This window comes from Lynx rufus, unplaced genomic scaffold (genome assembly GCF_022079265.1).
Source record: "Lynx rufus isolate CCGP_SWC_20201006 ecotype Redwood Valley unplaced genomic scaffold, mLynRuf1.p SCAF_13, whole genome shotgun sequence".
In the NCBI taxonomy this organism is placed as follows: domain Eukaryota; kingdom Metazoa; phylum Chordata; class Mammalia; order Carnivora; family Felidae; genus Lynx; species Lynx rufus.
In genome coordinates, this window is record NW_025814827.1 from 12716555 (window position 1) to 12730843 (window position 14289).

General features: G+C 37.5%; 1 protein-coding gene across 11 annotated transcripts in view; it reads left to right on the plus strand.

Annotated features, from left to right (window-relative positions):
• HERC1 (HECT and RLD domain containing E3 ubiquitin protein ligase family member 1) overlaps nucleotides 1–14289 on the plus strand; it is a 194808-nt gene that overhangs the window by 160275 nt on the left and 20244 nt on the right. For all 11 annotated transcript variants that reach the window (XM_047074980.1, XM_047074983.1, XM_047074989.1 and 8 more), the window contains exons 54-64: nucleotides 1001–1201; nucleotides 2398–2528; nucleotides 3329–3528; nucleotides 3922–4027; nucleotides 6296–6442; nucleotides 8433–8534; nucleotides 9618–9791; nucleotides 11293–11586; nucleotides 12849–12914; nucleotides 13077–13202; nucleotides 13981–14119. In XM_047074980.1, coding sequence (XP_046930936.1) covers nucleotides 1001–1201; nucleotides 2398–2528; nucleotides 3329–3528; nucleotides 3922–4027; nucleotides 6296–6442; nucleotides 8433–8534; nucleotides 9618–9791; nucleotides 11293–11586; nucleotides 12849–12914; nucleotides 13077–13202; nucleotides 13981–14119 — 1686 coding nt within the window. The remainder of the gene's footprint in view (nucleotides 1–1000; nucleotides 1202–2397; nucleotides 2529–3328; nucleotides 3529–3921; nucleotides 4028–6295; nucleotides 6443–8432; nucleotides 8535–9617; nucleotides 9792–11292; nucleotides 11587–12848; nucleotides 12915–13076; nucleotides 13203–13980; nucleotides 14120–14289) is intronic.

Below are 14289 nucleotides of genomic sequence, written 5' to 3' on the forward strand. Positions count from 1 at the left end.
TTCATATACTACTCTAAGTGTTCAGAATAGGTTTTGAGCTATGAGTTTTCAGTGATGCATTCTTTTGAATCACTTGAAATATTTCTACTAATTTTGTCTAATTCACAGGTACAAACTCATTTCAATTTTTAATGATATGTCTCTGGAAAGTAAAAATTATTATAATCTTAGGCTTATTGCATAATTTTGTTTGTTTTTGCATATTTGAAGAAAGGCTTTTCTATGTTTCACAGATTTGAAGGAAAAGCTAGCCTTAACTCTAGGGAAATTTCTTACGTTAATTTGATTTTCAGTAATTATTAGGAAAGGATGTAAGTGTTTGACATTTCTGCACTGAGTATTTTCCTTTACTCCTTTTTATTTTTTTAAAAGTTTGTATTTATTTTTGAGAGAGAGAACGTGAGCAGGGGAAGGGAACAGAGGATCAGAAGCAGGCTCCCCACTGACAGCAGTGAGCCTGATGTGGAGCTCATGAACCATGACATCATGACCTAAGCCAAAGTCCGATGCTCAACCGACTGAGCTACCTAGGCGCCCCTCCTTTACTCCTTCTTTAATAAAGCTATCACTTTGAAGCATCTGAGTGGCTCAGTCGGTTAAGCATCCGACTTCATCTCAGGTCATGATCACACAGTTTGTGGTTTGAGCCTCATATTGGGCTCTGTGCTGACAGCTCAGAGTCTGGAGCCTACTTTGGATTCTGTGTCTCCCTGTTTCTCTGCCCCTCCTCCACTCACACTCTGTCACAATTCTCTCTTTCAAAAATAAATAAACTTTAAAATAAATAAAGCTATCATTTTTGTCCCATTAGTAGTTATAGGAAAGCCTGTGAATTTGATAATCATATATAGTATATAAATGAAGGATCCTGCCTTATAATTGTATTTATTAATAGACTATTATGAAATTGAGGACTGCCTTGAGTGAATATTAGAATTAATATTTTTGTATTATTGTTTTTAAGGATTAAGTAACTAGTTAACATTTTCTCCCTCTTTAGGAGGTAAAGGATTAGTAGATATTCAGCCTCATTGGGTATCTGCCCTGGCTTGGCCAGAAGAGGGTCCAGCTACAGCCTGGTCAGGAGAGTCTCCAGAATTATTGTTGGTGGGACGGATGGATGGCTCTCTAGGACTGATAGAAGTTGTTGATGTATCCACCATGCACCGTCGAGAATTGGAACATTGCTATCGAAAAGATGGTAAATGACTTGTGTCTCATTAAGAAAGTATTTCCCCCAACCAAAAAACTTATTTTTTTTGGCACTTGCTTTTAAAAATGCAGAGTTAATATTACTTTTGGCTTTGTTTTCTAAATTTTCCAGTTGGTATTTCGTTTTAGTTAGTTACTACGTTGAAAGATAATTCCCTCCCAACATCTCCCACATACCTCTGCCAAAATGAGATCTAATAGTATTGTATTAGTCTTTCATCCTTTGTGTGAGTGTCTGAAACTTAAGTGGGGCTGCCAATTTCCCTTGAAAGTTAGGAATGTCCAAGAGAAAAGAATTATAATCATTGGTAGAGATGAAATTGTTAACAAATGAAATTGAGGAAATGGAAGGAGGAGGAGGGACGTTCCTGGTATGACAAGAGATAGTAGGAAGTCTCCTTTCATTTATTTTCTGTGTTCCCTTTGGATGCATAGACATCTTACTACATGGTTTTTTTAATTGTTTGGGGGGAGTGGAGTATTTCACAGATCACGGTCCCAGCTTACATGGCACAGAATAGAACAAGTATTTTTTAAATTTAGGGTTTTTTTTTTTTAAATAGGTAATGCCTTCATGGGGTTCAAAAATCTTAAAGTTTAAAAAGATAGGCAGTGAAAAGTCTTTTTCCCATCCACTCATTCCACATGTCCCCATTCTACTCCCACAGATAAATACTGTTTCTTACTTCTCTTGTAGTTTTCCAGAGTTATGTGTACTTGAAGAAGCAAATATGAATGTAGATTGTTAGAACATGTTTGGTAAAATATGGAAACACATAGAGTAAGGAATATTAAGCAAAAGAAGGGACAGATAATTTTCTTTCTATGATGGATTATTTCATTTCTCAGTTTCATAGTAGATTCTGGTCCACAAGGAAGGAACCTGGTACATGGACTTGGAATCAGCAAGGAATTTAACTTTTCAGTAATCATTTGAAAAGAAAAAAAGGTTAAAAATGAGGTAGTCCTTGTCACTTATTATAATACTTTTAAAGTAAGTTACACAGAATCCCTGCTCTCAGCCTACCTTTTATCTAATAAATGCATCAAAGAGATGTTTGGAAATTTACTTGGAGTGGTTGTGGTAGCATATGTTTGTTGCAAAAATATGTCTTTTAAGTTAGACAGTGACATATGAGTGTCATATTTTTTTCTTAAAAAAAATTTTTTTTTTAATCATGTTAGTGTCTGTAACTTGCATTGCTTGGTTCAGTGAAGACAGACCATTTGCAGTAGGATTTTTTGATGGAAAATTGTTACTGGGAACGAAGGAACCACTTGAGAAAGGAGGCATTGTTCTAATTGATGCACATAAGGTAAAAACATCTTTCCCAGATGGTTACTTTTTCTTGTTTTTTTACTATAGTATTGCTTGATACTAGTTTTCTTTAAACTTTCTTAACATAGTTCACTTATGATTTCATATTCTATTGTTACACAAAATCTTTTGACCATGTATATACATGGAAAGGTCTGTGTAAGAAAGCCATCAAGCCAAGAAAGAAGTAAAACCAAAACAGTAAAATAGGAGCACCCTTGGAACACCCCCTGTCATGCTAGAAATTCCATCTATGAAGAATGATTCCTTTACCTTAAAAAGGGTTGCTGGTTCTAATGCTTACAGGGCCATCTAGGCAAAACATAAGTGCACGAAGGCAGGGGTTGAAAGTGTGAAGGAGGGTAAAAATAAAAAAATGTCAGAAGAACACTACGGCAACCATGTAAACGTACAGTATGTCTTAGATTCTCATAATGTTTGCTATTTTGGTATGAAGGATGCTTTTTTTTAAGTTTCTTTTTCATTATTCTAATGATTACAAGTCAGTAATTCTTAAAAATGCTAATGAAAGATAAATATTCCTTCTGAATCAGAATTTCCTAGTTCATTCATTCAACTAACATTTACTGAGCTTTGACTGTAGCAAGTGTATATAATGCAGATTATATTAAAGGGTGAGTTGTCTTGTGATTGGGAATGATATGACGGTATCTTATTTGCATAAAATGTTGATTTCAAAATAATTGAGTAATGGAAGTATAGGTCATAAATTACTGAGTTTATGTATCTGTGAAGGACGGTTACTATGATTTTTTTTTCTCTCCCTGTCATTTTAAGGATACTCTTGTTAGTATGAAGTGGGACCCAACAGGTCATATTCTTATGACATGTGCCAAAGAAGAAAATGTGAAACTCTGGGGGCCTATTTCAGGATGCTGGCGCTGTCTACATTCACTCTGCCATCCATCTATTGTAAATGGCATTGCTTGGTGCAGCCTCCCAGGGAAAGGATCCAAATTGCATTTACTGATGGCTACGTATGTTATAAATTTGTGTGTGTGTGTGTGTGTGTGTGTGTGTGTCTTAATTTTTATATTATTATGGACTGTTACTTGCGTTAAATATGGCTTTTCAGTGGTCTTAAACAGTTTGCCTGTTACTGTTCTTATAATGTATAATTCCATAAGATTACCTTAGAGAAATAAGGCAAAATATGGAAGTTGGAATGCAGTCTCCTTATCTGGGTGTGATGTTGCTAGAATATCGATTCTTCTTGTAATTCTTGTAAAAGATTATAGCATATACCTATTGCAAATAATTTTTAAAATAATATTGTAACAGTTTTATCAGGTCTTTAATTGATTGCTCTTTGAAAGTATATTTACTTCTGCATATTGACATGTTTTGGTTTTACGTGATTAATTTTTAAGTGGCTGTCAGAGTGGCTTGGTATGTGTTTGGCGTATTCCACAAGATACCACACAGACCAGTGTGACTAGTTCAGAAGGATGGTGGGACCAGGAGTCAAATTACCAGGTAAATGTTCTGGTGCTTTTGAAGACCTTATCTGAAAGCAAAGATGGTTTGTGTTATCAAAGTAATCCTCCTTTGATTACTGAGATACTCACTACTCAGTATCTTAAAGGGCAAGATCCATTAGGGAAACATGAATAATTGTCATACTTTGTGTGTTTTCTGAATTGGCCTTATTTTTTATAAGTCAGGACGGCATGATTGCTTGTTAAAGTGAGACATTCAAGATACACTGAGTGGTGATCATTTATAGTAATGGATATTATTTGGTACTACAGATAGAGAAGTCCTAAATCTTTGGTACAGTGAAATGGGAACACCACAGGAACACCCCTGTCCAAAGTATCTGCTGCTGATACCACATTCCACCTATGAAGAGCAATTCCTTTAACTTCAAAGGAGGTTACAGGGGGTGCCTGGGTGGCTCAGTCTGTTAAGTATCCCACTCTTGATTTGGGCTTAGGTCATGATTTCACAGTTTGTGAGTTCAAGCCCTGCACTGGGCTCTGTGCAGACAGCACAGAGCCTGCTTAGGATTCTCTGTCTTCCTTTCTTTCTGCCCCTCCCCTGATCGCATTCTCTCTCTCTCTCTCTCTCTCTCTCTCTCTCTCTCTCTCTCTCTCTCAAAAATAAACATTTTTAAAAAAATGATTTAAAAAAAGAAGTTTACAGATTCAGATAGATGCTTATAAGGCCATCTAAACAAGCAACATAAACTCAAAAAGCTGGGAGTTGGTGTGGAGAGGGTAAAAACAAAAAACCTAGAAACACACATGCTTTCTATAAAGGACACGGCTGCCAGAGAGCTGATTGCCGCCATCCAGAAATGAGGCTATTGTTACCAGATTGTCTCTTTTTTTCCTGATAGAAGCCAGAAGCCCAGCATTTTAAGTAAAATCTCCCAATATTAAACATTGGCACCTGACTTAAAATTCTTTAAAATACTTGGTGGCCAGTCATATGGCATCCCTGAGCTAACGGTTTGTACCTTCTGTTGCTCTTTCTTTTTGCTCATGATACAAATACCCCTGGAAGAAATATACATTATGTTATATCTGGATAAATAAGTCTATCTGGTAATATACACTGTCATAACTAGAAGGAAGAGGAAGCTTAAGGACAGGAACAAAGAGGTTAAGAGGGAGAGGTAAATAGCTCACTAATGAGAGGAAAATATAGAAGTAGAATTGGGAGGGACATCTGGGTGGCTCAGTTAAGCATGTGACTTCAGCTCAGTTCATGATCTTGCACTTGGTAAGTTCGAGCCCCACACTGGGCTCTGTGCTGACAGGTGCTCACAGCTCACTGCCTGGAGCCTGCTTCATTCTGTGTCTCCCTCTCTCTCTGCCCTTCCCCTGCTCTCAAAAATAATAATAAACATTAAAAATTTTTTTTCTTAATGAAAAAGAAGTGGAAGTGGAGGCACTAAAGATAAATCTGATTTTCTGTTTGTACTAGAGAGTAGCCCTTTGGACCTATCTCACTTCTAAAACGTGCAAGGCAGGGGCACCTGGGTGGTTCAGTTGGTTAAGCTTCCAACTCTTGATTTCAGCTCAGGTGATAATCTCATGGTTTGTGGGTTCAAGCCCTGCTTTGGGCTCTATGCTGACAGTGCAGAGCGTGCTTGGGATCCTCTTTCTGTGCCCCTCCACCTCTTGTGTTCTCTGTCTCTGTCTCTCTCTCTCCCTCCCTCACCAAATAAATTAACTTAAAAAAATTAAAACGTGCAAGATGCAACAATGCAAACATGAAATTAGACACCACGTAACAGACAGAACCATTGGCCATCAAAAAGAAGAGCCTGTTTATATAGAACCAACATGTGCAATTCATGAATTTTAGGAGCTAAAAATGAAAATTACATAAAGCTAAATTTAAAAATTAAAACACTCATTAAAAAGCAGAAGTTAGGATTTTTCTATCTCTGAGGGATAATTGGAACTTACAATTGTAATTTCTGCCAGTTTGAAGAATAGGAAATTCACTTAGAAGGGTGTCAAAAAATATGAACTCAGTTTCAGAGTTTTCAGTTTTTTATTTTGATTTTAGCTCTGAATTTGACTTTTATGGTTCATTTTGAGTTAATTTTGAGAGTTCAGAGAACCACATTGTTATTTTATTATTTTCTCATGGTAAACCTATGAGAGAGTTGTCCTTCCCTCTTGCCCAGTTTTTTACTGAAATATAAAATTTCCAAGAATGAATTATAAATCTTGAATCTATAAGTTTGTTTTAATTTCAATATATGCTAAAAATCAAAATGAATTGCAGGATGGATATAGGAAATCAGCCGGAGCCAAATGTGTTTATCAGCTGCGGGGACACATCACCCCTGTCCGGACTGTTGCCTTTAGTTCTGATGGGTTGGCCCTCGTGTCTGGTGGACTAGGTGGGCTCATGAACATTTGGTCTTTAAGGGTAAGAGTACAGATGTTATTTTTATCTTAAGAAATGTTTATGCATTAACTTAGATATGGTAAAAATTAACCCAACCATCCCTAGGAGTATTTTGTGTACTAATACTTTGGGTACTGAAGAAACTCCTTTCAGAATTCTCCACTCTTTAATTTTTCTTATTGATACATTTTTAAAGTCATCTAGAAAAGGCCCCAGAAAATTGGGTAGTACCTATATAATTAGACGTTGCTAAATTTCACTGGAGTATATAGATTTTTTTCTAAAATGTTTTTGTGAATGTGAAGTGTGTAAATTTAAAATGTCTGGCACAAAAACAGACACTCAGATCATTGGAACAGAATAGAGAACCCAGAAGTGGACCCACAAATGTATGGCCAGCTCATCTTTGACAAAGCGGGAAAGAATATCCAATAGAATAAAGACAGTCTCTTCAGCAAGTGGTGCTGGGAAAACTGGACAGCGACATGCAGAAAAATGAACCTGGACCACTTTCTTATAACATACACAAAAATAAACTCAAAATGGATGAAAGACCTAAATGTAAGATGGGAAGCCATCAAAATCTTCGAGGAGAAAGTAGGCAAAAACCTCTTTGACCTCAGCTGCAGCAACTTCTTACTCAACACATCTCCAGAGGCAAGGGAAACAAAAGCAAAAATGAACTTTTTGGAACCTCATCAAAATAAAAAGCTGCTGGACAGCGAAGGAAACAATCAGCAAAACTAAAAGGCAACCGATGGAATGGGAGAAGATATTTGCAAATGACGTATCAGATAAAGGGTTGGTATCCAAAATCTTTAAAGAACTTACCAAACTCAACACCCAAGAAATAAATATTCCAGTGAAGAAATAGGCAAAAGTCATGAATAATCGCTTCTCCAAAGAAGACATCCAGGGGCGCCTAGGTAGCTCAGTTGGTTGGGGGATCGACTTTGGCTCAGATCATGATCTCACAGTTTGTGAGTTCGAGCCCTGCATCGGACTCTGTGCTGACAGCTCAGAGCCTGGAGCCTGTTTCAGATTCTGTGTCTTCCCCTCTCTCTGCCCCTCTCCTGTTCATTCTGTGTGTCTCTCTGTCTCTCAATAATAAATAAACGTTAAAAAAAAAAATTCAAAGAAGACATCCAGATGGCCAACCAACATATGAAAAAATGTTCCACATCAGTCATCATCAGGGAAATACAAATCAAAACCACAAGGAGATACCACCTCACACCTGTCAGAATGGCTAACATTAACAACTCAGGCAACAACAGATGTTGGCGAGGATGCGGAGAAAGAGGATCTCTTTTGTATTGCTAGTGGGAATGCAAACTGGTGCAGCCATTTTGGAAAACAGTATGGAGGTTCCTCACAAAATTAAAAATAGAACTTCCCTACAACCCAGCAATTACACTACTAGGTATTTATCTAAGGGATACAGGTGTGCTGTTTCGAAGGGACACATGCACCCCCATGTTTATAGCAGCACTATTGACAATAGCCAAAGTATGGAAAGAGCCCAAATGTCCATCGATGGATGAATGGATAAAGAGGATGTGGTGTATATATATACAATGGAGTATTACTCGGTAATCAAAAAAAGTGAAATCTTGCCATTTGCAACTATGTGGATACAACTAGAAGGTATTAAGCTAAGTGAAATTAGAGAAAGACAAATATCATGTGACTTCACTCATATGAGGACTTTAAGACACAGAACAAATGAACACAATGGAAGAGAAGCAAAAATAACATAAAAACAGGGAGGGGGAGAAAACATAAGAGACTCTTAAATACGGAGAACAAACAGAGGGTTACTAGAGGGGTTGTTGGAAGGGGGATGGGCTAAATGGGTAAGGGGCATTAAGGAATCCTGAACTCCTGAAATCATTGTTGCACTATATGCTAACTTGGATGTAAATTTAAAAAATAAAATAAAATGAAAAAAAAATGTAAATAATGACTAAGGTTAAGTAATGTGTACTGATATAACTACTTCTCATTTTAGGATGGCTCTGTCTTGCAAACTGTAGTGATAGGCTCTGGAGCTATTCAGACCACAGTATGGATTCCAGATGTCGGGGTAGCTGCTTGCTCAAATAGATCGAAGGTACTTTTACAATTCTCTAAAATCGTAGGGGATAAGTCTATAAGGTACCTTAGAAATCATAGTCTAAGTAGCCTGCTTTACAGGGGAGAAAACTCATATCCAGAGGGATTATTATTTGCCTAAGATAATACAACTATTTTGTGACAGAAGGAAAACTAGAACCCAGGCCTCCTGATTTATAATCTAGTACTCTTCTTACCATACCCTAGATTTTGGCGAAATGCCTAATCATCAAACGACTTAAGTTCCATTGGAAGTTATAAAGTGGATTTTTACTTTCTGCCATGACTTTTGAGATAACAGTAAATTGTCTCAAAAGAATTTTCTTTAAAAAGTAGGACCACAGGACCACCCCAAAGACCTTTAACTCGAGTATACAAAATGTATCTTGACTTTCAAATTTAATATTCTAGTTAAAAAAATACTTACTGCATACACACACGCACACACACAAATATGTATACGTGTATACATACTAGCCCCCTTCTGCGAAGTAAGTCAGAGATGACATTATCTCCTGCAGTCTTGCTCTTCATACCCTTAATGAATAGAGCCAATGTGCTGCTTTGGTTTATATTTTATGTAGGTAAAAGATACTAAAATTGAGCTCTAAACCTGTATAAACAGTAAAATACAGACTCAGAGCCAAGGCAGTAGTGGCCTTTGTAGATAAATCATAGAGCCACAGTTAGAGCCGAGCTGCTTGTCCTGTAGATGTGTCCCTCAGCAGACAGAGTACTCCTTCCTATAATACCCCTGTGGTCATGTCAGACTTTGGAAGTATCCTGGGTACCTTTTCCTGCAAGTCCTATGAAACAGCAAAGAATTAATGTTGTCTCTTTAAGGAGCATCAGCAAAGCCAAGGTAGCTCACAAATTTTATGGTTCCTATTCACTGGTTTTTACCTAGCAAAAGTTAGGATGTTTTGAAGTCGATAAGCATTAAAGGTACAGCATAAAATGTCCAAAAAGCAAACGTGTTTAATGGAATAACTGGAAGGATTTCAGATATGAATGGTAATAGAATGATCTCTCTTTTATCTTTTATTTAAATAACTATGTGGCATGATTTGTTTTCCAACAGGATGTTTTGGTCGTGAATTGTACAGCAGAATGGGCTGCCGCCAATCATGTTTTAGCAACCTGTAGGACAGCACTGAAACAGCAGGGTGTTCTGGGATTAAATATGGCTCCCTGCATGAGAGCATTTCTGGAGCGGCTACCCATGATGCTTCAGGAGCAGTATGCCTATGAAAAGGTAACCGATTACACTCACTGCTACATATCTGCACATGACTGCTGCTCCAGCATTTGAATTGCATAGCAATTAAGAGCATAAGGTCTAAGGAAAATAAGTGGGGCTGTTTGGTAGAATCAAATAAAGTTAAGTCATGTCTAGAACAGTTGTTGAGTAATCCTCAGCCTGCTTTTACTTTTAGTGGGAGTAAAATTTTAAAATAACCCTCAAATTTGTATAGTGTTGGTATAATTTCTTTTCAGATTACTTATTCACTCCAAAACTTCTTAAAATACCTGTACCTTCAGAGTATCATCTTTTGTGACCCATAAATCTATTTTTGTGTGGTTTTGCCATCCTGAAGTTGAGAGATGGGGGTGGATATGGATGTTGGAGTAAACGTTCTGTGTATCAGATGAATCCATGTGGAAAGTTAAGTAGAAGAGCTAAGGCTGAAGTGAGTAGGGTCCTTAAAATACTAGAATGAGGAATAATGGAATTTGGAGCTGTAGCCCAGGCTGTGATACTGTGTAGTCCGTCCTCCAGACCTCAGTAGTCACTGTGTGCTGCCCCTAGGCAGAGCTGTTTGGTGTTATTTCCTTCTTTTTCAGCCAAGCTATATTAATACAGTCAACTGTTACTGTGCCCGGTTAACTTCACTGATGCATTTGCCTAGGTTCTCTTTTCTGAATTACTCAGAGTCTCACAGAATTGCTCTGCCACAGTTAGGGAGGGCCACAGAAGAGCGATCTCCTTTGATGGCTACCAGGATTCTCTTGTAAAGGAGGAAATGTGAGAAGGGAGGAGGTTGCCTTGGTTTAGTTACTTGCTTTTTTACCTTTATTATCATTATCATTATTATTCATGAAAAACTATAGAGTGACAATATACTACTAAATGCAGTGTGATGTGCTGGATTAGATCCTGAAGCAGAAAAGGGCATTAGTAGAAAAACGAAATAAAGTTCTGTGGTTTAGTTAATATTGTAGCCAATATTAATTTCTTAGTTTTGATTAATGCACCATGCTTATGTGTTAACATTAGGAGAAGTTAAGTGAAGGATTTACAAGAATTCTTGTTCTATCTCTTGTAACTCTCTGTATATCTAAAATTATTTCAAAGTAAAAATCTTAAAGAACTGAACTTTTTCTTGTTTTGTTTTTATTTTTTAAAGTTTTATTTATAGTTGAATATACAGAGTAATATTAGTTTCAGGTACAAAAGAATAGTAAACTTAAAAAATACAATTACAGATTTTCAGAATACAGCAGGTTAATTCTTTTGAAAGAGGACATGTGTGAGCGGGGGAGGGGCAGAGGGAGAGAGAAAAATCTTAAGCAGGCTCCACGGCCAGTGTGGAACCTAATGCTGGGCTCAATCTCACGACCATGAGATCATCACCTGAGCCAAAATCAAGAATCAGACACTTAACGAACAGGCTGAGCCATCCAGGTGCCTGGTAGGTTAATTTATAATGTTTGGTACAGACTCTTCAACTTAACATTCTTGTATTTCCTCTTAGCCTCATGTGGTTTGTGGCGATCAGCTTGTTCATAGCCCCTACATGCAATGTCTGGCTTCCCTCGCTGTGGGACTGCATTTGGATCAGCTGTTATGTAACCCTCCAGTGCCACCACACCACCAGAACTGCCTCCCTGACCCAGCATCCTGGAATCCAAATGAGTGGGCCTGGTTAGAATGTTTCTCAACCACCATAAAAGCTGCTGAAGCCCTGACCAACGGAGCACAATTTCCAGAATCTTTTACTGTTCCTGATCTAGAGCCTGTTCCAGAGGATGAGCTTACATTCCTAATGGTAAGCCTAAAATTAGCTGCTGTTACATGCAGCTGAGATTGTATCATGGCTGTTTAGCAAGTAGCAGACCTTCAGGATTTCCTAGCTTGGATAGCTAGAAGCATGCCCTTAGATAAACTTAAAATGTTTTGCTTTCAGATAGTCATTTTCAGTCGTATGGCAGGCCTCTATGGTGACAGAGATTGTTTATAGGAGAACTGTGAAGCACCTGTAAACTTGTTGGTTTTCAACGACATAGTCCCATATTTTCTCACTTTTTCTCCATAGGTGCCACGTTTAGTACCTCATTTATACATATTTTAACATCTTTTCCTGGGTCATCTTGTGAGATTTATTCCACATAAAGACTCTGAATTATTTGACACTGTAATCATGTTTTAATCTCCATAAAGTAAGAATATAGAAGAGCATTCCAGTTGTTATTTCTTATTCTAATTGAGAGTGTCTAGATATAGAAACTGTGATGTAGATAAAATGCCTATGTAGATAGTCAGGCCAGCGCTTGATCTAACAATATATTTGCTTAATTAAGATTTGTACATACAGGGGGCACCTGGGTCAGTTAAGTCAGTTAAGCATCCGACTTCGGCTCAGGTCATGAACTAGTGGTTTGTGAGTTCGAGCCCTGCATCAGGCTCTGTGCTGATAGCTCACAGCCTGGAGCCTGCTTCGGATTCTGTGTCTCCCTCTCTCTCTCTGCCCCTCCCCTGCTCATGCTCTGTTTCTCTCTGTCGCTCGAAAATAAATAAATGTTAAAAAATGTATATATATTTGTACATACAAACATTTGAATACATAAATATACAGTATAAAACAAATATGAATTGAGGGAAATTATCGAAGTATAGGTCATTTATTTATAGATATAAAATATAATTTTAATTTAAGAAGAGTCCTTCTGAGCCCATTTGCCCCAAATTTGTCATTTTGTAGATGAGGAAATTGAAGCCTGGAAAGATGAAGTGACCTGCTACTGCTGTACAGCTAGTTCGTGGGGGTGGTGACTCTTGTACCTGTTGGTGCTCAGAAAACATAAATGGTTAACTTCGAATCACCATTGTATTAGTGATAGTGATAGTAGATAGTAAAATTGTTTATGATAAAGGAGAATATTAACATGCATAGTCAAATTTGGTGTGATTGTAAAACTCCTCTTAATTTCTTACAGTATTACTAAGTTCTTTTATGGAAAGAAGACTTAGTTAAGCAAAGATACATTTTGATTAAGCAAGATTCATCTTGGTGTTTATTGTGTCTTACAGGATAACAGTAAATGGATTAATGGCATGGATGAACAAATTATGTCTTGGGCAACATCCAGACCTGAGGTCAGTAAAGATAACTAAATGGTGGTTCTCAGTAAATCTTCTGATTTTAAGTGTGTGTTTGTCACCTGATGTCTCTCTTAGAGGCTGGCACATACTTGAATGAATGAATGGATGAATGAATGAATGAATGAATCTAATTTTGAGATGATTGTGGTTTTCCAGGACTGGCACTTGGGAGGTAAATGTGATGTCTACCTGTGGGGTGCTGGCAGGCATGGACAGCTTGCAGAAGCTGGAAGAAATGTTATGGTACCTGCAGCAGCTCCCTCATTCTCACAGGCCCAACAGGTAACTACTGGGTAAAGAAATGGAGAAGAAACTTGGGAACTAACAATTCTGATTCCCTTGCCGTTAAAAAAAATTTTTCCATTGTGTAATCTGTGGTGAGGAATAACTGAACAAAGTCATGTATAGCCTCCAAATAAAAGATTTCTAGGGTTTTTGTTAATTTTCTAAGTTTTTCTTGCTTTCAAGTGCATCAGCATTAGACCTGCCTAGTACATATTTACAGAAGTTAACATGCTCCTAATTATTGATTCTGTTTGAGGGCCGTTAACTTACAGGGATTTTTAGCTAGATTTCTTTAACACCCCTCTCCTCTTCTAATAATTGTGGTACTATATTCCCAAACTGTTTCTCAAGCCACTGCTTTCTTACCCATTCTTCTCTACCTTAGTGAGTCCCAGGATGCGTTACTCTTTCTTGTGTATATCTCCTCAGGCTTCTGCTTCTTGATGATCTCTAGCCAGTCTTTAATATTTCCCCATCATCCTTTCCGCTGTCTGTTTTGTTAACATTATTATTTTAACACTGCACAGCTGGCTGAAATTCCTGTAGATCACATAGTTCTAAATGATTTTAAATAGTCCGATGAGCCTCCTACATCTCCTTAAGTAAGCAGTTTTATAACAGTCAAGGGCTTGTAGGAACCCCATACTTATTTCAACTCATCCCCTTTAGTGAAAGGATAAAATAATTAATACAGGCATCCTAAGTATATGTAGAATCATTTTAAGTGTTAAGGCTGTATAATGAAGGATAATATAGTTCTGTGTTTCTTTACTAGGTCATATGTGGTCAGAATTGTACTTTTGTCATCCAGGCCAATGGCACAGTGTTGGCTTGTGGGGAAGGAAGTTATGGCAGATTGGGGCAAGGAAATTCAGATGACCTTCATGTGCTGACAGTTATTTCAGCCTTACAAGGTAAAATTATTCTCAAAAAGCTGGTCAGAAAATATGGACTAACCATAGGAATGTTTGCTTATGTTGGAACTCATCTCAAACCTTTGCTGGATAAAGTCGTAATAGGATTTTCACTTATTTAGATTCTCATTTAGGATGTACAGCCTGATTTCCATATTTTAAGCTGTTAT